Below are 26,567 nucleotides of genomic sequence, written 5' to 3'. Positions count from 1 at the left end.
CAGCCGCTCTGATGGAAATGAATTTTTGAATCATGTTAGTACTTTTTTATATGTAAGTAGGATGCCTCCGATCATATATGCCCATCTGAACGGAGCTTCAGTGCAGATCAACGACGCCCCGGCTCCGGGAGGCCGCTTATGGACCCATTTTATCCTGTTAGGCGAGTGCGAGAGCGCTTTTCGCACCCGTGGCAAGGATGATGCTGCGGTCTCTCTTCTAATCCAATGGTAAAGCACAGAGACTGGCCAAGACATATTGTAGGATTCAATCTCCTGCAGTGATCTAATAGAAAACCCACCTGCTTGTGCTCAGCCTTGCTGAAGGGCACGCATTCCCATGGGATTTTCGCCCGTCCACGTTTCAGCACTTGCTCGTAAGTATACCCTTACATACTGCGACATGTGCATCACATCAGCAAATATGCTTTGCACCGCGATCAATCTACCTAAGGTAGGTGGCATCCCATATAGCCCGGGATCGCCTGAAGATGTTGGGGTGATAGCGAGTGAGTTCGGATGAAAGGGCAGTGTGCTAACTTCCCGCCACCTAAGGTAGAGACCATTGACGATCGAGGGAAGTGCTCGGTGACTAACTTTCTGGGCAGGAACCAATACCGCAGTGGGCCAACGGCTACCTATATAGAGGTTACACACAATCCAGGTTATGTGCCGGATACAGCCTCGATCAATGCTTGCAACATGGATTTGATTCTGTACATCTCAGGGAGAAAAAGAAAACAAAAGGGGGCTCTTCAATCATGGGCATACCTGTCATATGTTACACCCTTATAACGGACAGTCCTCCACCACCCCTGGATCGACCTCTTGCCTTTCCAGCGTGTCTGGGATAACGTTCTTCATGGTTTGACCAGGGGGGCCTAGACGAGAATGACCTCTGCGCAGATATCTTGTAGGTCAAAAACGAGGATCTAAGCGAAAAGCATTTGCGACAGATGGTTTGGGGCGAGCTATGGGCTTGTAAGGCGTGGGAAGCCGACGATGATTTCTTTACGAAATTCTAAATCCCTGCTTCTAAAGTTTCTTTTGATGCCGTCTCGTCGATGCGTGTCACCTGCTTTGTACACATACCTTAAGGTAGACAGATGATGGCTTGCTAAGAAGCTAAGTAAAAAGGTTTAGGCTTATATCATGTCAAAGCTTGCAAATAACGACATGACACTACAATCGGCTGAGAGAAGGTCGGCATCATAGTAATCTTTCGTCGACTCTATGTGTTGGCCTTGTAATACATGATACTCTCAGTGTCCCATTGTTGGCCCGTGGGCACACATCCTATTGGAGTTAAATTTCGGCAGCCTGCTCTGCAGTTCTCATTTGGCCAACTTGTTCCTGTGCAGAGATACTTTCTTTGACCATGTCTGGAATGAATCTCCTGCAGAAAGGAACCAACCCTGGGTTCAATATCACTGGAGAGGATGCTTCAGCACCAGCTTCCCAAAAGATCCCTGCTTGGACACCGTTTCCATCTCTCCGAGCGCCTCTTCTCCCGTACCCTCAAAAACACGCACAACGGGCAGCTTGAATCCCTTCTCATAATTCGACACTGCCCACCGGAGAGCATCCCACATTTGAACAGCCTTTTCAGGTTCTGCAGGAATGACGCGGCGACCGCTGGGAACCTCAAAGACAATTTCGTAGCCTCGGGATCCGAGAACCGACTCGCTTGACGGACGCCGCACGCTCGTGGCGTTGACCCAGGAAAAATGTATGTCACCCGGGATTACGGACAAGGCATCGAGGAGTAGCTGGCAAGACTCGGGCGAACCCGCGGTTTCAAACCCCCAGACCCGGGAATGGCCTGCCTTGATGACTGATTGTTTCACTTTTTCTGCGACGTCGGCGTCCCTATAGTCGAAGCATTCCGTTGCGCCAAGGTCTCGTAGAAGATTATGGCGGGAAGGGGATGCCGTAGTGATGATGTTGGTCACACCGCTGGCACGAGCCAGCTGGATGGCCGACACGCCGACAGCCGTACCTCCGCCCCAAATGACCAGCGTACCCTCTACAACGTCATGGATATTTCCTGGGAGAGGAAGTTTGAAGTTGTTGTACAATGCGTCGCTAGCAGTCTGAGTGACGGTGGTTATGGCTGCGGCGTCGGAATAGGCCATGCCCGCAGGCACTTTGAAAAGGTCAGCCTGCGCCGTAGAGATGCGCGGCTTGTGAGCTCCGTACCCGTTGAAGTGGTCTCCGTGGGGAACGGTCTGGCCGGCAACAATGTCGCCGACTTTGAATCCAGAGCCGGCAAGGGCAGGGCATTCCACAATCTTTCCGCAGAAGTCGGTTCCTGGAACAGAGTTCCGGAAGTTAATGAAGTGTACTATCTTGAGATCCGCAGGGTTGACTCCCGAATAGAGTACGTCGATGAGAAGTTCGCCGTCTCGTGCTGTGACTGGAGGGAGGTCCCGTCGAGCAGTTACATTCCCTTCGCTTCCGACGAAGAGAGTAGCGCCCGCCATTGTTTGGAAAGGATCGCAAGTTCTGCGTTTGAAAATACAAGGGCAAGCTCAGCTTAATTCTTTCACCTGCCTTCAATATGCTGGTGAGTCGGGCGCCAGGTTTAAGTATCTACGAGCAAATGCCGGTGTCTTTACTAATCATTATCTCACCGTCTCACAATGATATCGAAATTCTTCAAAGTCCGCCAAAGTCCGCCTCTCTACAACCATGCTGCATGCTGTATTACAAATAAGCCTTGAAGATGACGGCCGTAGCCACGCAGCTAGGCCTCGTTGCAAACGGATTTCGTCCAAAGTCCGCAACATGTGTCGGGGTTTGAAAGACACCTCAGATCCGAGTCTAGGCTATGGGGTTCTGATGTCTACATGCACGTTCCGGCTTTCAAATGTGTATCAATGTATTAGTCCAAATGAAGTAATTCCACAATATCCGTCGCAGAAAAAAAGAAAAAACCTGATGGAGAGCTGAACATGTGATTTAGCATTATCAACGGCTACCTGGGAAATAATGGTTCAAATGATACTTTATTGAGAAGAACGAATCATTGAAACATTAATTAAGCTAGGATTAATACATCGATAGTTGGCTTTGAAGAGCGTGAAGACCAGACTGCTTAAGCGATCGACGATTGACGGAAGAATGCCGCGCTGTCTCCATCTTCCGCTTGGTGACACCTTGACTTTGATGGACTCCATGAGAACGCAATTGTCCATCCGCCTACAACCTGAGATGGAAGTTGAGGAAGGTCTAGCAGGAGCTAGCCCAGGTCCAACCGATCATGCGAAGATTTTACTGAGGCTCCTGGATAGGTGGTGCAGCAGGCTTCGTCACATACTCTTCCTCCCAATCTATCTGGTATTGAGGAACACCAATTCGCTCGTCTGAAATCCAATTCTTATGATGTGGAGGCCGAATAGGCTGACGTTCGTTTGGCCACCAATAAGCCCTGCGGTAGTCATTCAAGAACGCCAAGCTCTCTTCCTTGTCCCTACGGTAGAGGCACTGGTCATAGTGCCAGATGGCGGTGTCGACCCAGAAGATGCTGCTCTCGCACTGGTGCTTCTTGCACTTGTCCATGGTTCGACCCCAGTCGATCCAATCCGGGGTCTGGGGCGGCGCCGTGATATGGCACCACTGCCCAGTTGTCTTGGGGATGGGACTTCTTAGGCGCCATTTGGTTTCGGCTATGCAATACCGCATGCAGGCGGGAAGCTGGTCGAGTCTGAGTTCGCGGTCAGGTGTGCGCTTGGGGGGTTTGGCGAAGGCTGCCAGGGGGGCTAGGAGGAGGGTGAGGGCGGTGGAGAGCTTCATGTTGGCGGTTGCGTGGATGAATGGGTGTTGATGATTGGGGCGTCTTGCGCGTTGGCGATTAGCAGTGTATGAAGCACGCCTGGGAGAAGGGGGACGATGGTAGCTTTGCTGTATCTGGTATGATGGCTGAAGGCTAAGCTTAGGTTTGTGCATGAAAGATTTGAGGAAAACGATGCAGCTTTGATGAGAAAAGAACAGGCTCTTATAGATACCTCAAGGCTATCTCCGAAAGCTAACATAAAGGTTGGGAGGGTTGAGTGTGTAAGCGGAAAGCTGTGAGGCTGAAGGTTTCCGGAAAACCGGGAAACGTTGTGGTCAGAAGCATGATTTGGAAAGCGTGGCGTTATAAACGAAGGTTCGAGTACCTTACTATCTAAGAAATCCAACTGGAAAATCAAATGAGGTGCGGATATCCTTTGAGTCTGTTAGGAGGCTGTTGCGTGATTGATTTCATGTCAATCTTGGTAGACATCCTCAGATAACTAGATGCTGATGTTTTCAATTAGATATCAAACTTAGTAGGCTACGATGGCTCATATTCTGCTGCAAGTTACAATGCTGTGAAATTTTGAAGGAGAGTCAGATGCGGACTTTTGAAGCCGGAAGACCAAGGAGCAAACCACCGAACCTCTCCCACTTTCCCCCATAGGCCTCAAAGCAAACACCCTTAAACTTCCCATCGTCAGAAGCCACCGCCAAGCAAAAAGTCTTATCCCACCTCACGTAGATCTTGCCCTTGCTATGTCGGCAGTCTAGATCACTATTACACAGATCCTTGCAATACTGCCCATCGAAAGTGCCGCAAAACGGATTCCCGTCGGCGGTCTCCATGCAATCGCACAACTCGTCTTCACCAGCACCACAGCCAGACCCGTTGAGAATGGTAACGTGGCAGCTTTCGAGGAGGCAGACGCCGGTTTCACAGTTGTATGGTTCGAGGCAGTGGCTCGAGTGGCAGTTGTAGGTTTGTGGACACTTGCGACATACTTGATTGATTCATCTTTTGGTAAATAAGGAGGGAGGAAATGCACTTTATTCCCCCACTTGCCGCAGTTCATGGGATTGTTCTGGAATATGGCCTTTTCCACGCACTTGGAATCGCAGCACATCTTGCTCTCGGAACACTAGTAACACAGTAGAAATAGCTTTCGAAAGCCGCGCATGATTTCCTTGCTTAAGAGACATGAAGATCATAAAGAGAATGACTTGCCTTGGTACCGCACTTCCCGCAGTTTTTACCATCACTCTGTGACTGTGCCGTACTTATATACTTGAAATCGCCGCATGCTTTTTCTTCATCACACTGAGGGTTGTGAGAGATGAATTGGGACTGGAACTTTCAAATATCCTCTTCCTCAATCATATACAATCGAGGAAGAGGATAGATAAAGCTATCAACGTACCTTGATGCCTCACTTGCCGCAGTTGTTAAAATCCGATTGGAAGTTAGTTTCGGGGACGCATTTCCAGTTGCAGCAACTCTGCCCCTCACCACGCTGGCAGATGATCCAAATATTAGCCCAAGACGTCAAAGTTGGCTCTTAAGATGCCCCCTTTCCCCCCTTTTTAGGGCGGGAAGCAAACAGAATCAACGAAGATTTACCTTCTTCCCGCATTTTCCGCTATGGACGACGTTATTTGACGGATCAACCCACTCAGCCGTCCTAACAGTCTTACAAAACGTCTTGGACTTCTCGCAATGGTCTCAGGCTTCCCGCATTTTTCACAAAGAGTATCGCAATCCGGGAACACAACTTTTAGTGGCAGACAGGGTACCGAGCAGAGAACCGGCAGCTCGTTTGTGGATACGATATCTTCAGAGAGCTCGTAGGCGGCTCATACTCTTGCTAGTAGGTTCCACCTTGAAAGGTTTGGGTAGGTGAGGACTGCTGCTTGAACTTACGAGTATAGACCCCTGTGCTCCCGATCAAAATCCAGCATGCTACAGATGCGATGCTTCTCATGATCACCTCTGCAAATTGGGAGCTTGTAAGTATTGTTTCGGCTCGATTAGGCTGGGGATAAACTTTTGGGGGACGAGAGCGACGAGGCTTCACCCCATCTTACAGAGCTGATGCCTGCATGTGTACTCTATTCTAACTCATCGTCCGATTTTTCCTTCCAAACTAGTATCCGTTGGCTAAACTACGCAGCGTATCCCAAGCTTTAGAACTGTGGTAGCAGACATGTTCTTCGTTATGCGATATTGTGGAAACCGTATACCTGAGCAATGCTTTCACTAGTAGCAACTAAACCAAATCTTGAGTCTTTACTGGGTAAGAGAAAGAATGTCTGACACTCGTCCAACCCAAAAGTTTCAGAAACTAGCGATGTTCAACTGGCACCGATTGTCTTGATCAACCAGTATAACATGGCCCGACCAATAGTTCCAGCGACCATTACTTAATCAATAATCTGGGCTGATTCTTGGTTCTGATATAAAGCCAATGAAAATTGCACACCCCATCGGCAACTTCATAAGACGACGAGGCACAATCGAAGACTTGCAAACAGATAAGGTGTGGCGATGCATTGGGACCAAGGATGTAGATCTATGGCTGAATCCATTTGGCCTTTGCAAAGTTTCAGCTGATCGCCTAGTCTTGGCGAAGCCGTTCGATAACCTTGAAATCTGGTCGTTGGTCAGTTTCGCCAAGGCCAAGAACATCCCAAGAGCACCAAGACTTGGACAAAGTCACAGGTGGAGAGAAGGGCGTCGACGCAGAGAAGGAGCCCTCAAAGCAGCTGGGTCTCTTCCTTTGATAGGTTCTCTGACCGCATTGAGACAGAGCAGGCACTTGTCTCCTCTGCCATATGTACGATGACGGTGCCGCGGCCGAGCATCAAAGACAAGGTAGGCATTCTGTTTGCCCCCCACACCGCGAAAGCGGCAGACAGACGTTTGAAGATGGGGTCGATGCCATCATCCAAGACGCGAGCGCATGCATAGTGCCGTAATATAAGCTCATGGGAGAAAGCAGAACAAGCAAAGTCAAGCTTCGCGTGGAGTAGTCGGGGGACGAGAAAAAAAGCAAGACGGATCCATGCAGGCTGAGGTTGTGACAGCGGTGCTGACCATCATCGCGAGCATCGCGGGCACGTTGCTGGTGGCGACTGGTCTTGAAGCATGGTTTATGTTGGACAACGACATGTGGCAACCGGGTTATTGTTTTACCCAGCATTGCTGAAAACATGCGAGCCTAGGAAAGATTAGCTTACGCTACCAGTGCCGTAGTGGTAGACCGGTAATGGCAATTCATCACAGACCGTTCCCGAGGGGTTGGTTCGGGACGATGGCCAATGGCGCCATGTGACAGCATTGAGAGTAAGCATTGGATTCTTCACGACGCTATCCACGAATCTGAGATCGGGTTTGACGATTCCAAGGACCACGGTGACAGCTTGGCGGAAAAGTTTTGTTGCCAAGACAGTACAACGAAGCACTAGTGGTGTGTCTGGCCTGAGCGAGCGTGGAACGAGAGAACTGAGGGGCTCAAGGGGAAGGGGTGCGGAAGAGCATTCGAGGTTGAACCTCCTACGTCACTTGGCCCGGTCCACACCATCTTGCGCGGTCGCGAGAAGCCAAGTGCTTGGCAACCCCGCCGAGGAGATTGTGACCGTGTCAGGCCATTCGAGGTGGCACCTGGCGAGCAAGAAGCCCGAAGAATAAGAATTGGACAATGAGAGTCGGTGGGGTGAAGCTGTTCGGACGAGGAGAAGGGCTCGTGGAGGTGGGGAGTAGCCACTGCGAGTGACAATTTCATCTCGGGTGGCACGAGCGCAGATACGGGCGTCGACGCGGGGTGATGGGCGAAAGGCGGCACAGGTGAGGAAAACCGACAGAAGGGATCAGCATCGCGCTTGGATCGTCGACGCGCCCAGCTCCATGTGCGATGCGATACGATGTCTCTCTCGTCCCTTTGTTCTGGCCTGTGTGATGGGTGTTTCGTTGTTCGAGCTGCGTCCTCGGGATTGTGGGCTGCGGGTATCGGGGCCGTGAGTGGTCAATTGAAGGCAATGTGGGATAAAGGGTCAATGGGGGGGTTCCTGGGGTTTGGAATGTCTGGGCCCAGCGATGGTCATCCCACGTTGGAGTTGATCCGACGTCGTTGAGTCGTAGGACAAGAACTGCCAAGATCCGCCAAGTAGAGCCGGCGCAGACGGAGTCGCAATGGGGGGTAGCTGGGTCCTTACTGTAGCCATGCGATACGACCCGCGTGAAGCAGTGGTAGAAGGATGAGGATTGAATCATCGTCGTCTCTCCAGTTGAACAGAAAGGGTTCGATGTAGATGGTATGTAGGCTGTGCAGGAGTGCCACGAATCCACATTCCAACATCGAAGAAGGGGCATAGCGGCTGCAGAGATGAAGGAATAGCCGTCGCATTCCTGGCTTGGAGTCGGAATAAGCTTGCTTTTTCGTCCGCCCATCCCCGGGGCGGCACGGCGGCGCCCACCGATAATCGTCGTCCGGAGACTAGAAATTTTTCCTACATTGCCCGCACCGACCGCAGGCCGTCGAAACCCGGCCCACCTTGTCTGATATTCCTATTCTGCCTAGCCGGGCGTGGTGATGTGCACGATGGCGATGTATTCTTGGCGGCGGACGGAGTTGAGCAAAAAGTGACTGAACGTGGCGTGCCGTGTGGCCACCCTGTATCGCCATCTCGCTCCGCCCGGCGGAATGCGAAGCCAGCTCCTGACTCCGGCTCTATTCGGGTTCGGTGAACGATCATGCAGGGTCTCACAGTCTCGTTGCAAGCATCTTTCGGGGCAAGGAGACAGGTCAGCCGACTCATAGGGTACACGTGATATCAAACCTTGTTGAGAGCCAGAGGGGAGAACAAGTCTCCCAGCCCTAGCCTCAGCCTCAGCCTCAGCCTCCGGAGATATACGAGAACGGGTATGCCGTGGCGTTGAGGGTGGAATTGGAAGTCCGGCACCTGGGTATGTATGAGAAAGATCACGTTGTTTAAGAGTCTGTTTTGTTGAGGTGAAGACGAGAGTTGTTCCATTTGGCTGGAGCGTGGCCAGGAGGGTTACGCAAACGGCCAAATAACGAGACACAGCGCTCATTTTCAGCGGCTCTCAGTGGCCGTTGTGGGCTTTCGCGGCAGCCAAGGCGCCAAGATCTACCCCTCTGTGACCACCACACAGCGGATAGTCGCGGCGAGTCCGCTGAGCTGCATAAGTAGCATGGCTGTGCAACTTGGCTGGCAAGGTACCTCCACCCGCTGTAACCACTGGCTGGACGAGCTGGAGGCGAGCCAAGAGAGAAGGAATCCAGTGGCCAAGAGGTGACAGGCCAATCACACAACATACTCTCTCCAAAAAATCCACTTAAAAGTATAAAAGTCTGTGCGCGTCCATCAGCACGTGATCCACGCCATCATGGCTCAGACCAGACTTGCCATTGGGTCATCGCATCGGATAACCTTATTCGCTAAGCGGCGGCCAATGGCGTCACTGACTTCAATGCGTTCGTTGCCGTCATGTCATGTGTGTCATGTCGTAAAGCTCTGCAGGTTCGCACTCAATTTACAAATCTAGGTATGCGCACTAGGTATGGCAGTTCGTCTCATGGTGTTTTGCGTGGAAGCTTGCAAGCTCCTGCCACCTAAGTTGCACAACGCCCTCTTCCTCCCCATGCATCTCACAGTCGCATCACACAGATAGGCCAGACAAGCAAGCAAACCTCCAGTCTCAGTTCGAAAAAGTGTCACAGCATTGGAAACAAAAGATTCTCACTATCAATATTCCATGCTCAATCTAGTTATAGTGAATGCCTGCCCGTCTATCTGCCCATCTCCCTCCCCCGGAGCCTCCCTCCGGTTCCTCTCTCCAGTGTTTCTTCCTTCCCCAGCGCTCCCCTGTTCTTTCAATACCTTAATCCAGGCCCCACCACCGGACCCCACTCCCACTGGATGCCCCACTTCCGTCTACGCCGCTTCCCTCCGCCAAGAGCTCCGCCAAGGTCATCGTCACCCGAGGACCACCACCCAACCGGACCGTCTTCGCTCTCTGTCTTTTTCTGCCTTTTTCGAATCCAGAACCCTCAAGAAAGTGGAATGGTCTCCATGGCCAAGATACTCACCACCCGCCAAGTTCAGCCAAGTCAAGCTGCCATGTCTACCGCCTTGGTAACACCATCCGTGCCCAATCACACTCTTTCAGTCGGCACAATGACCGAATGCCCTTTTCTTTTGCAAGCTTTCATGTCCAAGTACCCTTAACGACAATGCCCCGCGGAGGAGGGGGGCGTGTTATCATATGCCCAGACCTTGGCGCCATTCCCAAGTTTTTCTCTCTCTTTCTTGTCATTGCCCAGCCTGAAGCCGATGACCTTGCAGGCTGGGAGGCACAAGCTTCCAAACTTTTCTAAACCCTGCCATATTCCAAGTCTACCAGTCTTTCGGCTGTCAGTCTATAAAGGTAGCCTTGTCCCCCCGAACCTTTATGATCTCAACCTCTAGATCTACCGATCAAACAGCTTCCGTTCTTTCTCTTCTCAGCCACAAGACAGAAGAAGAAGCTTCCCGGGTTTCCAAGCCAACCATCGCTTCTGACATCTTTTGCGAGAGATATCAACACCACCCCTCTCCATCTTCACTCGCTACAGCTGATTTAAGCGCCTCCCCACCACCCCAATCGTGAATGGAAGCAGCCTATACCTCATCGACGTCGCCAGCTCAGACACGACACAATGTCTGGTGACTACCCAAAACACCCTTTCCTGCTGACGGTTGAGGAGACCGCTCAGGCGCTCGAAGTTGACCCCGACAAGGGATTGTCTTCGCAGCAAGTACAGCAGGCTTCGGACAACTACCCTCCCAATGAGTTCGAAGTCGGCGAATCGGTGCCATGGTACACCATTCTCAGCAAGCAGCTGTTCAATGCCATGGTCCTCGTACTCTTCTTCGCCATGATTCTCAGTTTCGCAATTAATGACTACATTGAGGGAGGCGTCCTTGCCTTCGTCATTGTCGCCAACGTCACCATTGGTTTCTGGCAGGAATATCGTGCCGAGAAGCAAATGGACGCTCTCCGCACTCTTTCTGCCCCCTCTGCCAATGTTTTGCGCGACGGAAAGACCAAGGTCATCCCCAAGTAAGTACACGGAATGCGTCAACGCACAGCTTCCCCACTTTCTCTCCGTGGCTCTCTTGGCCCATGGCCGTCTTGCTTGTTTCCGCTTGGCAAACGTACTAATCAGTGCAACAGCGCCGAAGTTGTTCCCGGTGATATCATCCTGCTCAAGATGGGCGATACCGTACCCGCCGACATGCGCATGTTCGAGGCTATGAACCTGTCCTGCGATGAGCAGTCTCTGACCGGTGAAGCTCAACCCGTCGATAAGACAACCGAAGCCAACATCATGGTCCCCGGCACCGAGAAGAAAGCCACCGAAGAGGGCGAGGTCGGCATCGGTGATCGTCTCAATATCGCCTACGCCACCACCATTGTTCGCAAGGGACGTGGTCGCGGGATTGTGGTTGCTACTGGCATGCAGACCGAAGTCGGAAAAATCGCCGCATCCACCCAGAAGAAGACTCGCAAGCCCGGTCGCTCCATGAACTACAAGAAGTACGGCAAGCGTCAGCCTGTTGTTGGTCTCTCCAGGCGGGTATACGATGCTGTCGGCAAGTTCTTGGGTCTCACTGAGGGTACCCCTTTGCAGAAGAAGCTGGCCGCTCTGGCTTACCTGCTCTTTGGCTGTGCCATTATTCTGGCCATTATTGTCTTTGCCGCTCATAAGTTCGATGTCACTGGAGAAGTCATCATTTATGCCGTTTCGCTCGGCATTGCCATCATCCCCGAGTCTCTCGTCGCGTAAGTGTTAAGCACCGCTTCGTAGAGTTTAGCCCCCACTAACATTGCTTCAGTGTTCTCACAATCACCATGGTTGTCGCCGTGACCGTCATGCGAAAGTCCAACGTCGTCGTCCGAGACCTCTCCGCCCTTGAAGCCCTTGGTGGTGTCACCAATATCTGTTCCGACAAGACTGGAACCCTGACCCAGGGTGCCATGATTGTTCGCAAGGCCTGGCTTCCCTTCTCTCACACCTATACTGTTCGAGACTCCCAAAGCCCCAATGACCCGACCAAGGGCCGCGTCACTCACTCGGAGTCCAAGGAGGAGGAGAAGGTCAAAGAAGCCCCAAAGCGCGACTACGATCAGGAACGATCTGCTGCTATTCTCAAGTTCGACGTTCCCGAGGAGAAGCTGCAAAACAAGCAGCCCAACAAAGCACCCGAGGCCGAGAATGAGGCCGAGATGACTCCACGCCTCAAGGCTTTCCTCCTGTCTTCCGCTCTCTGCAATCTGGCCACCGTCCGATACGATGAGGAGGAAGCCAAGTGGCAAACCACTGGCGAACCCACGGAGATCGCACTTCAAATCTTCTCGCACCGGTTCAAGCTCGGAAAGAAATCCCTCGAGGGTCTTGGCTGGAAGCAGCTTGCTGAATTCCCATTCGACAGCTCCATAAAGCGCATGTCTGTCATCTACGATATTCCCGAGAGTGACGAGACTGCCGACATTTGGGACCCCAAGAACAGCCTGGTCTTCACCAAGGGCGCCGTCGAGCGTATTCTGGATCTTTGCACCCACATCGGCATCGGCGACGACAGACGGGAGCTCACTGAGGCCTTGAAGGAAGATGTCCTTAACCAGATGAACGAGTTGGCATCTCAAGGCCAGCGAGTGCTTGCTATCGGCTGCCGCGACTGGAACGGAAAGTTCACGACCAAGCAGGCCGACGTCGCCCAAGAGAAGGAAGATGCTCTGCGCACCGAAGTTGAGCAGGGTCTCACTCTATTGGGTCTTGCCGGAATCTACGATCCTCCCCGCCGCGAGACTAAGCCATCCATTGCCGAATGCTCCTCCGCCGGTATCAAGGTCCATATGCTGACTGGTGACCACCCTGAAACGGCCAAGGCTATCGCAAAGGAAGTCGGTATCATTCCCAAGAATCTTGGTGTCCTACCCGACGAAGTGGCCAAAGCGGTTGTGCAGAAGGCCACTGATTTCGACAAGATGACTGACGAGGAGATCGACGCCATGCCCGAGCTGCCTCTGGTCATTGCACGTTGTGCTCCCGACACCAAGACCCGCATGATCGATGCCCTCCGTCGCCGCAACGCCTTTATGGCGATGACTGGTGATGGTGTCAACGACGCCCCCTCACTGGCTCGTGCCGACGTCGGTATTGCCATGGGCTCCGGATCTGACGTGGCCAAGTCTGCTTCCAAGATTGTGCTCACAGATGATAAGTTCAACTCTATCGTCTCCGCTATTCGCCAGGGCCGCCGCATGTTTGACAATATTCAAAAGTTTATCCTCCATCTTCTCAGCTCCAATGTCGGCGAGGTTATCCTTCTTTGCTGTGGTCTCGCTTTCCGCGATGGTTTCGATCTGTCCGTCTTCCCAATTTCCCCTCTGGAGATTCTTTGGATCAACATGGTTACCTCGTCCTTCCCAGCCTTTGGTCTGGGTCGTGAGCAGGCCGCCGCCGATGTCATGCGCAAGCCCCCTCAGAACAAAAAGCGCGGTGTCTTCACCAACCAGATTATCATCGACATGATTGTGTACGGTATCATCATGGGTGCCCTGACACTGGCCACATTCATCATCGTCGTCTATGGAGCCAACGGTGGGAACCTGGGTGTCGAGTGCAACAAGACGTTCACCGAGGCTTGCAGACCCGTATTCCGTGCCCGTGCCGCCGTCTTTGCTGAGCTCACTTGGATTATTCTCATCTCCGCTTGGGAGTTCAAGAACCTTCGCCGCTCCATGTTCCGCCTCGACCCCGACAGCAAGAGCAAGTTCCCCTTCTTCAAGGATATTTACGGCAACAAGTTCCTGTTCTGGGCCGTCATCATTGGTGCCCTGTCTGTATTCCCTGTCATTTACATCCCGACCCTCAACACCACCCTCTTCAAGCACATTGGAATCAGTTGGGAGTGGGGGATCGTCATCGGGTTCACTCTCCTGTACGTCGTCGGTGTTGAAGCGTGGAAGTTCATCAAGCGCACCTTCAACCTCCTCGACGATCACCAGGTTGTTCGCGGCGCCTTCAGTCAGGGTGGCGAAGACGAAGGCCGCGACTTCAAGAAGACAATCACCTTCAGCTCCTTCAAGAGTTGGCACTCATTCGGTCGCAAGGACACTGGCGAGTCCACTGGCCGCCGCAGCCGTTCCCAGTACCGGACCAACACCAACCTCTCGGGTGATACCCACACTGGTGAGGCTTCCCCGAGCAACAGTAATGACGAGAAGGTCTGAGTTCTCCGTCTATTTGAACGCATTATCGATTTTGTTGTTTTTTTCTTTGATTTGATTCGCAAAGAGTTAATGATACCACTATCACGAAGAGGATTTGTTGCATAAAGCATCAAGATCCATGATTTGACGGCTGAGTCTGAGGAGGAAAGAGGCAGGCCGTGTTTTAGGTGGAGGATGATTGTGCTGTAACCCTTGAGAGGGCTTTTGCATGGCACGATGGATTTGCATCATGATGGATTGAGGGTTTCCAGGTCTTCCATAGGCTCTAGTAATCATGATCTTGAACCAATTCTTCTCTTATGACCAAAGTACGTGATTGCACGTGTATTTGCACTTGAGCCCAAGGATGACCTTTGAAAATGCGAAGATGAGCACTTCGCTGTGTCAAATTGCATCGGAGGGTCCTTTAGAAGATACTCATTGAGTTGGGACAGGTCTGCAGACTTTGGCTCCCATCGCTGCTTGTAGACAAGCAATGTGAGGGGGTGGAAGGGAGAGGAAAGAACCGGCAGAGAAGTGGGCGGGGGCTCTCACTTCGCAGGCCCAAAAGCCCCCTGCCTCCCCACCCCGCGGGCAGCTACGGAGGTGGACACTGCGCCAGTCACCGGTCAGCGGACGCGGGTTGGCCCGACTCGTCCGTAAGTAGAAACGGTGGCTGACGGCCGGCACGCTGAATTGCTCCGGGTAATCTTGGGGAAAGTCCTACCCGATCTCCACGGCCCTTTTTGATTTGTTTCTTGCTCTCTTTTGATTGACGGAATTGAAAGCCATGGATTACGGATCACGCTTTTGGGGTGTGGTTTACGGCCACTTTGTGTGAACCGCGGATCATCCGAGGATGTGCCATCTTTGTCAGCCCGCATTTCTGCTTCCTTTTCTACGAGTCCGACAGCGTCCGCTCCGCAAATTAGTCATTGGCAGGAGTTACTCGTGACTGCATGCTATTCGGCCCGGCAATACAGACATTTCTAAATGAGGCTGGATCGGGCTAACAATGTATAAAAGCTAGCTGCCCAAAGCCCTCTCTGAGCAGGACCCATCATGTCAATCAGACAGTCTTGAGTCTTTGAGTCCACAGCCCTTGCCGCAAACATGTCAGCAACTTCTTCGTTGAATATCCCCCCGTCAACAGCGACGGTCTCCGTCTCCATCATCGACACAACTCTCAATGGCGACCTTCCCACGGCACCGTTCATGGGCCCTCCCATCAAAGGCTTTGAGAGGTGGCACGGCGTAGGCTACGCCTTCTTGGTGACGCACCAGGACCCTGAAGGAAAGCAGAGGCGCGTGGTCTTCGATCTCGGTCTGCCAAAAGACTGGGACAATGACTTTTCCCCATCCATTTTGGAGATGGGGAAGCACCTGGACGGCACCATGATTGCTCAGAAATATGTTTCCGAGATTCTGACCGAAGGCGGTCTTGACTTGGGGGAGATTGAGGCCCTGTTTTGGAGGTACGTAAGCTATGCTGGCTTTCCCCGTTTTCATGAGAAATTTACTGGAGGATTCGATGCTAATACTGGAGATAGTCATGCGCATCCGGACCACATCGGTCGCCCGTCACTGTTCCCTTCCACGGCATCCCTGATCGTAGGCCCGGGGGTCAAGCAGGCCTATTTCCCGGGGTACCCAGCCGTCCCAGACGCGCCCGTCCTGGCCCGCGAGTTTGAGGGCCGCGAGGTGCGCGAGCTAGACTTTGGCAGCACCGAAATTGAAATCGGGGGTCTCAAGGCGCTGGACTACTTCAACGATGGGAGCTTCTACCTCCTCTCCGCGCCGGGCCACGCAATCGGACACATCAACGCCCTGGCGCGCACCACAAAGGACAGCTTCATGTACTTTGCAGGTGACTCCTTCCACCACAGCTCCGTCCTGCGACCGCACGGCGGCGCAAGGTTGCCGGAGGAGGTCCAGCTTCCGGGGCTCTGCTGCGCCGGAAGAGCATTCCACGCGGTCCACCCCGTGGCCGGTAACTCTGCGGCGCTGGGACCATATAGCAAGATCCTGGGCGAGGCGGGTAGCGACGCGAATGGGATCCCGTTTCACGCGCTGCCCGAGGTGCCCGAGGGCCAGGCGGGGCTGTTTCTGGATTTGAAGGAGGCCAGGGAGACTGTGCTTGCTATTCAGAGGTTCGATGCGAGTCCGGACGTGTTTGTTGTGGCGTCGCATGATGATAGTTTAGTCGGGGTTGTGGAGGTTTATCCGGAAGATGCGAGCGGGTGGAAGGCGAAGGGGTGGAAGGAGAATGGGAAGTGGTTGTTTTTGAAGGACTTTGAGAAGCCGATTGAACTCGCTGGTGCCTCTGAGTAAAGGTGTTGAGAGCGATGATCGGAAGTTGTAACTTATTTATCTCAGAAGGTCCTAACTAGTCTTCAACAAAAATCTCCTCTTTGGTAAAGATTTAACTTTCAACGTTATTCGTGTCGCGTTGCAATTTGATTTTTGGATTTAAGCATCAGCTCAAATTACACAGTGTTTGTTGCAGCTGCTACAAAAATGACTCCGATAAAGCTTTCATTCTGTCTTGCGGCTTGCTCATATTTGCAAAAATAATTGGACTAATAATAGATACGCTCATACCTCGATGCATTCATACTTTTTTGACATTTTGAAAGATTTTATTTGGATTGCCTGCACACATACCACCTTATATCAAATAACCCCTACCACACCGACATTGTTAAATACTTCGTGCATTATAACCCATCCACCCTGTAACTTGATACTTCAACAAGTGAATGTGCATTTAGCACCTGCCACGATGACTGAGCCCGGTGCCGGAATCCAGTTAGGGACGTCTTGACACTGTATTTCTGTACTATACACGCCATCAATAGTGCCAGATAGGCTGGCGCACGCCTCTATGCGGTCGTCAAAGAACTGTTCAAAGGTGATTTGGTCGACGTCCGGGCAGTCGTGGTACTCGATGTGGCAGTACCTGTTGGCTAGGGCCACGGAAGCTAGGACCGGTAGAAGAGTAAGAGTCGAGGGCTTCACTGGACGAGGAAAAGTATAAGTAGTTGCTATATGGGCTTTCGCCGCTTCAGGAAAACTCACTGTTGTCTGAATTTCGATAACTGATATGCTGTTGAAAAAAAGAGTTGCCATGAAGTCTTACGAGCTGAATGTCATCTTTCTAGTTGGTACTTAAGTACTATTTACAACGCAGTGATTATGTTGGGCAAGTGGAGTGTCGAAATTCTGGAGTTAAGGAGTGTAAACCCGTCGTCATAGAGCTCGTCGATCACATCCGTTGGATTAAACTTTCCGAAATAACCGTTTCTACCAATATCAGGTTTTGCTAAATTGACAATCATTTAAACATATTCACTGCTCAGCATGCTGTGACTGTGGAGCGCAAGTACGCTCAGTAAGTTGAGTTAGGCTCGATTCCTATCGGCGTCACCTAGTGTCTTAGCCGATCGGCTTACTTTTGTGACTCTCATCAACTAAGAGCAGTGCAACTTTTCGAAAGTTTGCCATTGCAAGTGGGCTCAAGCGAGACTGAAGTCACGTCTCAAACCACACCACAGAAGTTATTACTGACTACTTACTTCCTTTCAGTTCTCTCAAGGAATTGATCGTCGCCAACACACTTATTCTAAGTTTCTATGAAATAATACGATATCACCAACTCATGGCCGGTTACCCGGTTGCCCGATGGATCCGACCAGCTGCAATGCGTCAGAGAGTAACACGGCTGTTTGCAAGACTTGGAAGACCTCCGCACTTGACGCTCTCCCCAACAATGTAACTCTGATAGATCCAAGACCCTGGGCCCCAGGGTCCCGCTCTCCCACTCTTTTTACATTGCAATCAATACGAGTCATTTTCTCAGCGACACGTAATATTTCCAGCTCCCAACTTGGCATGTTAAAGGAATATCTTAATCATCGCGCTAGGATACCTCACGACTGGCTTATTACTGGTCCTCTGCCCTCGTCTCCGGATGACTCAGCGGCCCTTTAGACTTTGCAATCCGGGTGCCGGCCCATTGTCAGCTACGTCCCCTTCTTCAACGCTCCAACCTGGAACAGTTCAGACTTGACTATCCCTCGCCCCATCGTCAAGGGGAGAGGTGGAAGCTTCCGTCTGGAACCGAGCCGACGGATCAGCCTTCCTCGGGATTCGGGATTCACTTTGGTGATGACTACACGCTGCCCGGGAGTAGCGAGATGCAAATCCAAGCCCTCTTCCGGAACACTACTATCAACCTCAACTGAAACATTTTCCAGCTGGAAGGTGATGGATCCCTCTCAAATAATTTCGCAGCGTCCATCATCTCATAGAGACAAGGCAACCGGGCCGGGAATACCATTACCCTAACCATTCGATGGAGGCTCAACCAGGAGTTGAAGAAGAACTTATGGGGCCACGTCACAATCAATGAGAAATGGAGATCCACTTCGCCCTACTCAGGGCCTGCATGGACGTTTCTTGTAGCCTGGAATTGACCTAAGCAAAGATTTTGTTGCGATGTAGAATTCTCCATGTCGAGAAGACGAAAATGGGAAATGGTTGGGGGGGTTCAGATGAGAGTGTGACTGATAGAAGTATCATGATAGAAGTTAAGAGATTAAGCGTCAGGCCGTGTTGTATCGATTGAAGGGGTCAGCAATGTACGAAGGGTCAAGTGGTGACTGTCATTCGAATCTGCCTTTTCCAAAGCCTACTACCTCCAGAATCCTCTTTCAATCCTTGGTCCCGGTCTGTGGTTTACCTAATGCCGGCTCTCCAGAGCCAGTGCCCCCGGGGCCCCCACCCCGGCACCCCGGCGGTGGCGGTGCACCTGACATCGAGGCTCTACTACGCTCTCCATTTACGCTCGCAGTCCTTCTCGAATGTGATGCGAAGCCTACACAGAGTCTTGGTCGCAAAAGTCTTTGACTAGGTACGTACAAAGTTTGTACAGTCAATGAATGTAATTGTCTCAAAAGCGACATGGTTAATATCGGCAGTAACTGAAGTCATATAAATTCTACGACAGTAATTTACCAATGTCATAGGAAAGATGGTGAGAAAGAAAGTTGTGTATTCAAGCAACGCTTTAATTACCAAAGAGAACCATTTGCGATTGATATCGCTTGATTATGTAAGATATGTCGAGCCTCATGGACCAATGAGAAGTCATTCCCCAGTCTCGTTGCTTCCTTCAGTACTAACCCATCTGGGCCGTCTTACTAGACTTGTCAGCAAAGGGGGTTTGGTACCGGGATGCTTGACTCACTCGGCGTCGTTGGGACTATACTTTGTTCTCATTCCATTAGTGTTCAGTCTGCTCTGATTGCACTCATCCACGTTCCGGAAGAGCTACTCTGACCTGTACAACTTCAACTACCAATCAACATTCGACCCTCGAGCAAATATGGCAACGCAAACCGCCACCGAGTTGCAAGCGATGGAACCTGCTCCGTCGACATTTGGCACCTTGCTACGAAAAAGCCAGGAAGCGCCTTTAGACGTCCAGTCAACTCCTGGGAGGCGATTAACCACTGGCTCGGAAGAGGAGGCGACGAGGCCTGCCCCCGTCCTACTGTCCAAAACCCGTGCCGGCATCGTCACCGCCCAGGTCTGCGGCCAGCTCTTCTTCAGCAGCTTCTGCAACGGCATCATCGTCGTCGCCTTGCCCGCTATGCAGCACAACCTGGGCCTGGACGAGGGCCTCCTCGTCTGGCCTAGCTCCAGTTACTTCCTTACGGCTGGATCGTGTCTCCTGCTAGCCGGCTCCGTCGCCGACGTAATCGGGAACAAGCGCGTCAACCTGACGGGTTCATTCTTCAGCGCCATATTCGCCATGGCCTGCGGTCTGGCGCAGACCGGGGGCCAAATCATTGCTTTTCGGGCTCTCCAGGGTGCGGCGTACGCCGTCATCACCCCGTCGTCCATTTCCATCATCTCAAACAATATGGAGGAGGGACGGCCGCGCAACATGGGATTCGCTTGTATGGGCTTTTCACAGCCTCTCGGATTCCTGTTTGGTCTGGTATTGGGAGGTGTGTTTACTGACAATGTCGGTTGGCGACCGGCCTTTTACCTGGCGGCGGCTGCAAGTGCGGCCTTGTTCCTGGTTGCGATCTGGGCATTGCCGCGTGATATCATGCCGCGGGATACACAGCCTGTCTTGAAGCGCCTTGCCAAGGAGATTGATTCCGTGGGGGTGTTCCTGGTCAGCACTGGATTGGCAACGTTTTCGTACGTCTTGGCGTGAGTACTTTCTTTGTCTACCTACAGCCCGACATCATAAGTGCATCGAGATTTAATTTGCTGCAGGTCATTGTCAGCCGACACTGGTAACATCCATAAACCATCTAGTATCGCCCTGCTGGCTATAGCCGGCTGCTCTATTCCCTCGTTCATTGGCTGGATGCACCATCGGGCGAAGAACAACAAGACAGCACTGATCCCCAACTCACTCTGGAGCAGCCATGTTTTCACTAGCTGTTGTGTCATGGTGCTTCTAACCAACGCTCTTACCAACTGCATGGAGCTGTACAGCAGTCTGTTGTAGGTTGTTTTGTCCTCTGTAAAAGACTTTGGCCAATAACGTGAACCAGTTTCCAGCAGGTCCAAGGCTCTTCCGCCACGGTGGCGTCACTTCAAGTCATTCCTTCCCTCGTCGCCGGGGCTCTCACAAGTATCGCGACGGGCATCTTTGTACACCGCATGCCTGTCCTGTGGATGCTGTTGATCTCATCTGCGATGAGCACGGCTGCGCCGCTTCTCATGGCCCTCATTCGGACGAACCAGGTGTATTGGGAGAACGCCTTCTTTGCACAGGTAGGCAGAAATTCCAGCACCTTTCTAGACTCCTTTCTCCCTTATGTATCCTACCTCCACAATGCGATTGTGGCAATCTGTCTGGTTCAGGCTCCCAGTCACTAAGATGCGGTCTCCTTTCCAGATCCTGACCCCCGTCAGCTGCGACATCCTCTTCACTGTCGGCCTCCTCATCGTCTCTGACGTCTTCCCCAAACGCATGCAGGCCCTCAGCGGCGCAGTCTTCAACACGTGTGCCCAGCTCGGCACTGCCCTTGGACTCAGCGTGGCCCAGGTCATTGCCTCGTCTGCGACCAATTCCTCTGGCTACGCCGATAAGTCTTCGCCCGGCGCTCTCATGGTGGGTTACAGGGTCGCTTTCTGGGCCATGTTTGGCTGGATGATGTTTGTCTGTCTCGTGTGTGTGCTTGGGATGCGCCGAGTGGGTGTTATTGGTGTGAAGCGGGATTAAATCCCGCCTTCCTCTCCATTAACACCAGCAGTGTTTGGCCGCCGGAGGGACAGACACGCCGACACCTCAATGCATAAATGTTCTCTTCAGGTCGCTGGGAAAGCATAGGGCATCTTGTTGGCGTCTCAAAAAGATGGTTACATCAGATGTATAAAGCTTGGAGGGTTGAGGATACATGTAGACATAAGGACCGTGCTCAAGACAACGTGATGACTCCGGTCCTACAGCCTGTGTCGATTCCAGCATTCACGTCATCCAACTATTGAAGCACCCGAGCTTACATCTCATTCCGTCTCTGTCCACTCCCGTTCATCCAAAAGGAAACTGGCCATTTCCCATCACTGTGTAGTTGGGCTCAGTAAGAGCGAGAACCAGCTTGGGTACCCTGACCGCTGCTCTGCTGACCACCGCCACCGCTTACATTGATGACGACAGCAGGCTTCGACTTCTCCCGCTCCTGCTCGCGCTCGCGCTCACGTTCAGCTTCGCGCTCAGCCTCAAGATCCTCGTAGTAGGCCGTCTGGCTACATCCGTAGACGCAGTACGTCTCGCCATCTCTGATCTGGCGGTTGCAGCCAGCGCAGCCTGTCGTCATGATTGCGGTCGGGTGTTGAGGAGGAGATGGTAGGTTTTTTTTCTAGTGGACTGCCGGCGTTTGGCTGGCGGTGATATTGAATGAAAGTTTAGATGTCTTGGTGCGTCGGGAGTTGTTGGGTTTAGAGATGAGCACTGGTGTGTTTGAGAAGCAAAACTAAGTCCAAGATTCTGAGCAGGCAGACGAGGGTTTTTGTACTATTCATGATTGTAGCTTTGATCGTATGTGACATGAAGTCATCATTCGCCTGGCCAATGCTTTTCAGTTTTCAAATTAATACATTTCCTCCATCTCACATACCCGGAACCAAGTCCGAACGTGTCGGTGGCCTCACAGCCTGATTGCAAGATCGGCCTCTGCGCTGTCCATTGATGATCAATTCGACTCACCAGATGACGGGCCCTTTGCAGGATCGACGGTCATCCGCTGGAAATCATTGACGATCAGGCGTCCAAATTCTTTTATCAAGCTCATATTCTGCCAATGATAAATTCCTTGGTACTAACTATGCATTGACAGCTCTCACATGTTGAGACAAGGCTGTGAGGATGTGGGCCTAGACCATTGCGGGCGATTGCCGCGAAGCCATTGGACGGGAAAAAGCCGTTCAGGGGAGCCTGGTAGGACGGTATGCAGTGTCCTTTTGTAGAGAGGTATGATTGTGAGACAGGAAGGTGTTGCGATTAATCTCTCAAGCCACTTTACCTTTCGACATGTCACAGCCTGCAAGCACATGTGGTGAGGATAGAAAAAGTGCTAATACGGCAAAAACGGACCGGTTGATGTGGGCAGCATTAACCACAGCGATATCTTGTGACAGAGAGGGCCTGCGTCAGTTGCCGGCCAGGGTACTTCTACCATTGTAAAAAGCATCACCAATTATAGTGAAGGTAGATGGCAATCATGGGTAGAATTAACTGTAGGTTCTGCAGCTCCTTTGATGCGGTAGGGAAGGCGAAGTCAAAGTCGTTCTCCTGATGATGCAATCAGTTGCATCGGATTTAACTAACAAGAGCTAGTGTTGGTAAGAGCATGCCCCTAAACTACCCATCATTCCAACGTATCAGAATCGTGCAACTCCCGAATCTCTGTCATGTTGTCAAGTCAACTTCCAAGTCTCAGTAATGGTGTCGATGCCCATGGTGGCCATGTCCATGTCCATGCCCGTACCCATGCCCGCCTCTATGGCTACCCCCTCCGCCGCCAGATTCCATAAAGACAACTACCGGCTGCTGTCTGTTGCGTTCCCTCTCGAGGTCCCTCTCCCTCTCGCGCGCACGCTCGCGCTCCCTCCTCAGTTTCCCCTCGTAGTAGGCCCTCTCGCGGCAGCCGTAGTTACAGTAATCCTGACGGTCTCGAATCTCCCTGTTGCATCCTGGGCAGCCTTTCGTCATATTGGCGAGAGTAGATTGGTTTCGGGAGGTTGAAGAGTGATGTTTGTTTGGGAGATGGACGAGGCAAAAGACGTTCTGTATGAGATGCGTTTAGGTATTTTGTTTGATTGAGTTGAAGAATGATCAGTAGCCTTCGAGGAACAGTGAGTCCTGGGCGGTCGTGGCCTTGGGGTTTATATGCTTCCAGCTCTTCAACATAAACTCGAGTCCACACGACTACAGGGATTATGAGTGCGTCTTCGCGCCCAACCATGTGCCATTGCTAAGCCTGCTTCCCATAAGCTCGTCCCCAGCTCGTCTCGTCAAGATGCATTCGTCACCTGGTCCTACACCGCCATGCAGGCTGGGCACACTAAGCCTCCTGGGACCTGGATACACGGCACATTGATGCAAGGTGACCAGCTCAAACGACCTCGATAGTATCACCGATCCGGTCAGTAGTAGGGAGCTACTGAGGGGTAGAGGAGGTTTGCACAAGGCTGTAGGATTCATGGAGGCGTGAATAACCGCGCGGGGTGTTACACAACTCTGACCAAGATGTGGCTCAGTATCATTGGCCGGACGGTGCAAGACATTGTGTTTGCACCAAGATGAGTTATTGGAGGAGTCTTCTGGGATAGTATCGTGTCACGTAATACAAGTAGAAAGGACGTAACGTTACCAGAGGGCTGGCAATGATAACTCTGGTCAGATCGGATAGGTGATGGGATCTCAATCTTGGCGAATCAACAGCCTCCTCAGAAAGGAGGTTGACTTTAAATGCATTCAAGCTACATGACATGAGATTAGAACTGTCATGTTGGTCACAGCAGGACTTTTGAACACTACGAACAGTTTGAACAATATGAACAGTATTAGAACTTCCATTAGGGTTAAAAGTAAAGACTAATATACAAGCTTGTGCTGTAGGGTATTGTGGTTTCTTCAGCGAGGCCGTTACTCATAATTCTCAGACTCCATGACTCCGGTGCTGTGGAGATAATGACCTCCGGTTCTGTGATTCACGGTTGTGGAACCGTGTGGCATGTAGACACACATTGCTAACGAAGCAAAATCAAACCATCGCATCGGGGTGGCGGGATCCGGACCCAACAGGCTTGCGAGATCCAACAGCCTCGCCGTAGTCGTTAACACCAGCGCCAGTACCGTGCATGCCAGTGGAAGCACCATAACCATGACCGTGGTGCTTATCGTGGTGCAAGATACCACCACTACCGCGCTTGCCCCAGCCGGCCTTGCGGGTGAAGACGGCATCGTAGAGCTCAGCCTCAGTGCCGTAGTTGAAAGCCTGGCCGCGGTTCAGGGGAATGTGGTTGAAGCGGAAGTCCCAAATGGCGGCGTAGGTCATGCGGTAGGAGGAGAAGGCAAACGTGGTTCCAATGGCGGCACCGGCGAAGATATCGTACCAGTTGTGAAATTCGTCAATGGTAAGCGCACCACCGATGAGGACGGCACCGAGAATGGGGATGTAGGTGATGATGAGCTTCCACATGGCGGGGTGGTAGTCGGAAAAGACCTTGAACTTTGCGTTGAGGTATAGGTAGAGGTAACCGAAGCCAGCAAAGGCAGCGGTGGTGTGTCCACTGGGGAAACTCTCGAGAGAGTCGTTGATCTCCTTTATGTCGCCGGTGCATACCTCCTTGGTGACATATAAGTTCTGGAAACCGGCGGCGCTGTAGCCGGTACGGGCGATGCCGCCCTGGCTGCTGGTGACACGTGACAGGTCGGGCTGGCAGGCCTCAAGGAAGTGGGGGCGCAGGCCGCCGATGAGGAACTTGAGGAAGACCTGGAAGACGGCGGCACAGATGAGGGAGTAGAGGAGGCCGATGACGGCGTTGTTGACGTCCCAGAAGGAACGGATGCGGATCTGCATGAGGAGGATAATGCAGATGGGGATGACGGAAGCGAGGAAGGCAGCGAGCCAGATGGGGACAACTTCCTTGCGCAGAGGGTAGGCGAATTGGGGGTAGACGACTTCACCATCGGAGAAGGTGACGGCGAAGGAGCGGTTCGGGGCGGGAGGGGCCATGTAGATCTAAGAGAGTTATCAGCAACGTTGTCGCGATGAGGTCTTTTTGACTGGACGATACTCACTCCGAGACCAATAGCGCCCATGCAGATCATGGTGATTATGTCGATGAGGGTGCCCTTGAGCCATTGTCCGAAGCTGGGGCGGGTGGACATGGAGTAGGGCTCAGCGCCGCGACGTTTGCTGGAGACGCCGTGATGGTGGCCGTTGGCATGGCCGGTGGCAGCAGGGCCTGTGGGTGCCGCCTCGCGACGTTTTCCAAAGATGCCCATGGTGGTGATGTTGTTATTTGATGATGTGCTTGGAGGCTTGTGTTGTGTTGTGTTGTGTTGTGTTGTCGTAGAGATGTCTAGCCAAGCTTTGCTGAAGAAAATGCCAAGACGGGATGGCTGTGCTTATGCCTCACCGGGAGCTGCAAGAAGTGTCTTGGCAAGCTGTGATGGATGGAAGAGGTGGCTTGGCTGAGGGAAGTTTGAGAAGCGAGAGAGGAAAGGGGAGGAGAAGTCGACTTTAAGCTTAAGGAATAAGGTAAGGTCCGGGGTCTGTGGCAGGCAGGAACGACGGCGTCTACCTTAGCTTGACGTCATGTTTGTTTAATCCTAAAATGGGACCGCGGTCAGACTTGGGACGAATAGTGTCGAAAAGAGACGAAAACTTGGGAAGGGGGACACAGGCAAATACGCAAACACGCCATCCCGGGCCACGGTTGGGGGATCCAGGGCGCGCACAACCCACGACGATGATGATGCCCGGTTGTGAGGGAGGCACTTTTCACATTGCAGCAAAGTGGACATGCCATATGTCATTCCAGCCACGACCTCAATTCAGGCTTTTGCTAGGGGGGGGGTTGCAACTTTCTTCGCAGAGAGCCAAGACAGGGGTGTTTGCTGCGTAGCACGACGGACATTGGTTCACTTTCAGCTTCGGGACCTTTTGGAGGGGGGCAGACAGTTCCTGTTACGCACCAAACCCCCGGATTGTGGCTAGTGAAATGAGATTGTCGTCTGGAACCGAGGTGGTGCAGTCTCTGTACGGCTACTAGCAGAGAAGCACAGACTATCAAAAAGAGAGAGAGGGATAGTCACAGAAGGATAGTCAATACCCCCCCCAACGACACCGACGTCATCCCGCCTCGAACGCGTGGGCAGCGGGCACATCCTTGGCAACGACCGGGTCCGTTCCCGTACTCCATAGCCCCTGCCACCGGCACTCCAGATCCGAGTGCCCCAATCAAAATCCCGGACTAC

The 26,567-nt window shown here is 52.2% G+C and overlaps 12 protein-coding genes across 12 annotated transcripts; 5 read left to right on the top strand and 7 right to left on the bottom strand.

Moving 5' to 3' along the window:
• Positions 1 to 1,424: 1,424 nt before the first annotated feature.
• On the bottom strand, positions 1,425 to 2,480 carry CORC01_02756 (uncharacterized protein; the record flags this gene model as incomplete). The annotated part of the gene is made up of 1 exon (XM_022614406.1): positions 1,425 to 2,480. One exon carries the CDS (start codon positions 2,478 to 2,480, stop codon positions 1,425 to 1,427), a length of 1,056 nt encoding a protein of 351 aa, XP_022479020.1.
• A 790-nt stretch (positions 2,481 to 3,270) lies between these two features.
• Positions 3,271 to 3,792, bottom strand: CORC01_02755 (uncharacterized protein; the record flags this gene model as incomplete). The annotated part of the gene is made up of 1 exon (XM_022614405.1): positions 3,271 to 3,792. One exon carries the CDS (start codon positions 3,790 to 3,792, stop codon positions 3,271 to 3,273), a length of 522 nt encoding a protein of 173 aa, XP_022479019.1.
• A 579-nt stretch (positions 3,793 to 4,371) lies between these two features.
• Positions 4,372 to 5,098, bottom strand: CORC01_02754 (uncharacterized protein; the record flags this gene model as incomplete). The annotated part of the gene is made up of 3 exons (XM_022614404.1): positions 4,372 to 4,767; positions 4,824 to 4,916; positions 5,003 to 5,098. Coding segments are annotated over 3 exons (585 nt in total), but the record flags the coding sequence as incomplete, so codon positions are not given.
• Positions 5,099 to 7,552: 2,454 nt separating this feature from the next.
• CORC01_02753 (uncharacterized protein) lies at positions 7,553 to 8,044 on the bottom strand (the record flags this gene model as incomplete). The annotated part of the gene is made up of 1 exon (XM_022614403.1): positions 7,553 to 8,044. The coding sequence occupies one exon, from the start codon at positions 8,042 to 8,044 to the stop codon at positions 7,553 to 7,555; it is 492 nt and encodes a 163-aa protein (XP_022479017.1).
• A 1,670-nt stretch (positions 8,045 to 9,714) lies between these two features.
• On the top strand, positions 9,715 to 10,023 carry CORC01_02752 (uncharacterized protein; the record flags this gene model as incomplete). The annotated part of the gene is made up of 1 exon (XM_022614402.1): positions 9,715 to 10,023. The coding sequence occupies one exon, from the start codon at positions 9,715 to 9,717 to the stop codon at positions 10,021 to 10,023; it is 309 nt and encodes a 102-aa protein (XP_022479016.1).
• Positions 10,024 to 10,493: 470 nt separating this feature from the next.
• CORC01_02751 (potassium/sodium efflux P-type ATPase) lies at positions 10,494 to 14,074 on the top strand (the record flags this gene model as incomplete). Its single annotated transcript, XM_022614401.1, has 3 exons — positions 10,494 to 10,897; positions 11,012 to 11,620; positions 11,674 to 14,074. The coding sequence occupies 3 exons, from the start codon at positions 10,494 to 10,496 to the stop codon at positions 14,072 to 14,074; spliced, it is 3,414 nt and encodes a 1,137-aa protein (XP_022479015.1).
• Positions 14,075 to 15,166: 1,092 nt separating this feature from the next.
• Positions 15,167 to 16,384, top strand: CORC01_02750 (metallo-beta-lactamase superfamily protein; the record flags this gene model as incomplete). Its single annotated transcript, XM_022614400.1, has 2 exons — positions 15,167 to 15,528; positions 15,604 to 16,384. The coding sequence occupies 2 exons, from the start codon at positions 15,167 to 15,169 to the stop codon at positions 16,382 to 16,384; spliced, it is 1,143 nt and encodes a 380-aa protein (XP_022479014.1).
• A 1,836-nt stretch (positions 16,385 to 18,220) lies between these two features.
• Positions 18,221 to 18,400, top strand: CORC01_02749 (uncharacterized protein; the record flags this gene model as incomplete). Its single annotated transcript, XM_022614399.1, has 1 exon — positions 18,221 to 18,400. One exon carries the CDS (start codon positions 18,221 to 18,223, stop codon positions 18,398 to 18,400), a length of 180 nt encoding a protein of 59 aa, XP_022479013.1.
• Positions 18,401 to 19,439: 1,039 nt separating this feature from the next.
• On the top strand, positions 19,440 to 21,302 carry CORC01_02748 (uncharacterized protein; the record flags this gene model as incomplete). Its single annotated transcript, XM_022614398.1, has 4 exons — positions 19,440 to 20,278; positions 20,345 to 20,578; positions 20,629 to 20,851; positions 20,976 to 21,302. The coding sequence occupies 4 exons, from the start codon at positions 19,440 to 19,442 to the stop codon at positions 21,300 to 21,302; spliced, it is 1,623 nt and encodes a 540-aa protein (XP_022479012.1).
• Positions 21,303 to 21,657: 355 nt separating this feature from the next.
• On the bottom strand, positions 21,658 to 21,897 carry CORC01_02747 (uncharacterized protein; the record flags this gene model as incomplete). The annotated part of the gene is made up of 1 exon (XM_022614397.1): positions 21,658 to 21,897. One exon carries the CDS (start codon positions 21,895 to 21,897, stop codon positions 21,658 to 21,660), a length of 240 nt encoding a protein of 79 aa, XP_022479011.1.
• A 1,063-nt stretch (positions 21,898 to 22,960) lies between these two features.
• Positions 22,961 to 23,291, bottom strand: CORC01_02746 (uncharacterized protein; the record flags this gene model as incomplete). The annotated part of the gene is made up of 2 exons (XM_022614396.1): positions 22,961 to 22,985; positions 23,068 to 23,291. 2 exons carry the CDS (start codon positions 23,289 to 23,291, stop codon positions 22,961 to 22,963), a joined length of 249 nt encoding a protein of 82 aa, XP_022479010.1.
• A 1,054-nt stretch (positions 23,292 to 24,345) lies between these two features.
• CORC01_02745 (PAP2 superfamily protein) lies at positions 24,346 to 25,592 on the bottom strand (the record flags this gene model as incomplete). The annotated part of the gene is made up of 2 exons (XM_022614395.1): positions 24,346 to 25,326; positions 25,386 to 25,592. The coding sequence occupies 2 exons, from the start codon at positions 25,590 to 25,592 to the stop codon at positions 24,346 to 24,348; spliced, it is 1,188 nt and encodes a 395-aa protein (XP_022479009.1).
• Between the last annotated feature and the right edge of the window lie 975 nt (positions 25,593 to 26,567).

Source organism: Colletotrichum orchidophilum (assembly GCF_001831195.1).
Source record: "Colletotrichum orchidophilum strain IMI 309357 chromosome Unknown Scaffold_16.1, whole genome shotgun sequence".
Taxonomy (NCBI): domain Eukaryota; kingdom Fungi; phylum Ascomycota; class Sordariomycetes; order Glomerellales; family Glomerellaceae; genus Colletotrichum; species Colletotrichum orchidophilum.
Note: the sequence above shows the minus strand (reverse complement) of the source record. Positions and strands in the feature narration are given on the sequence as shown.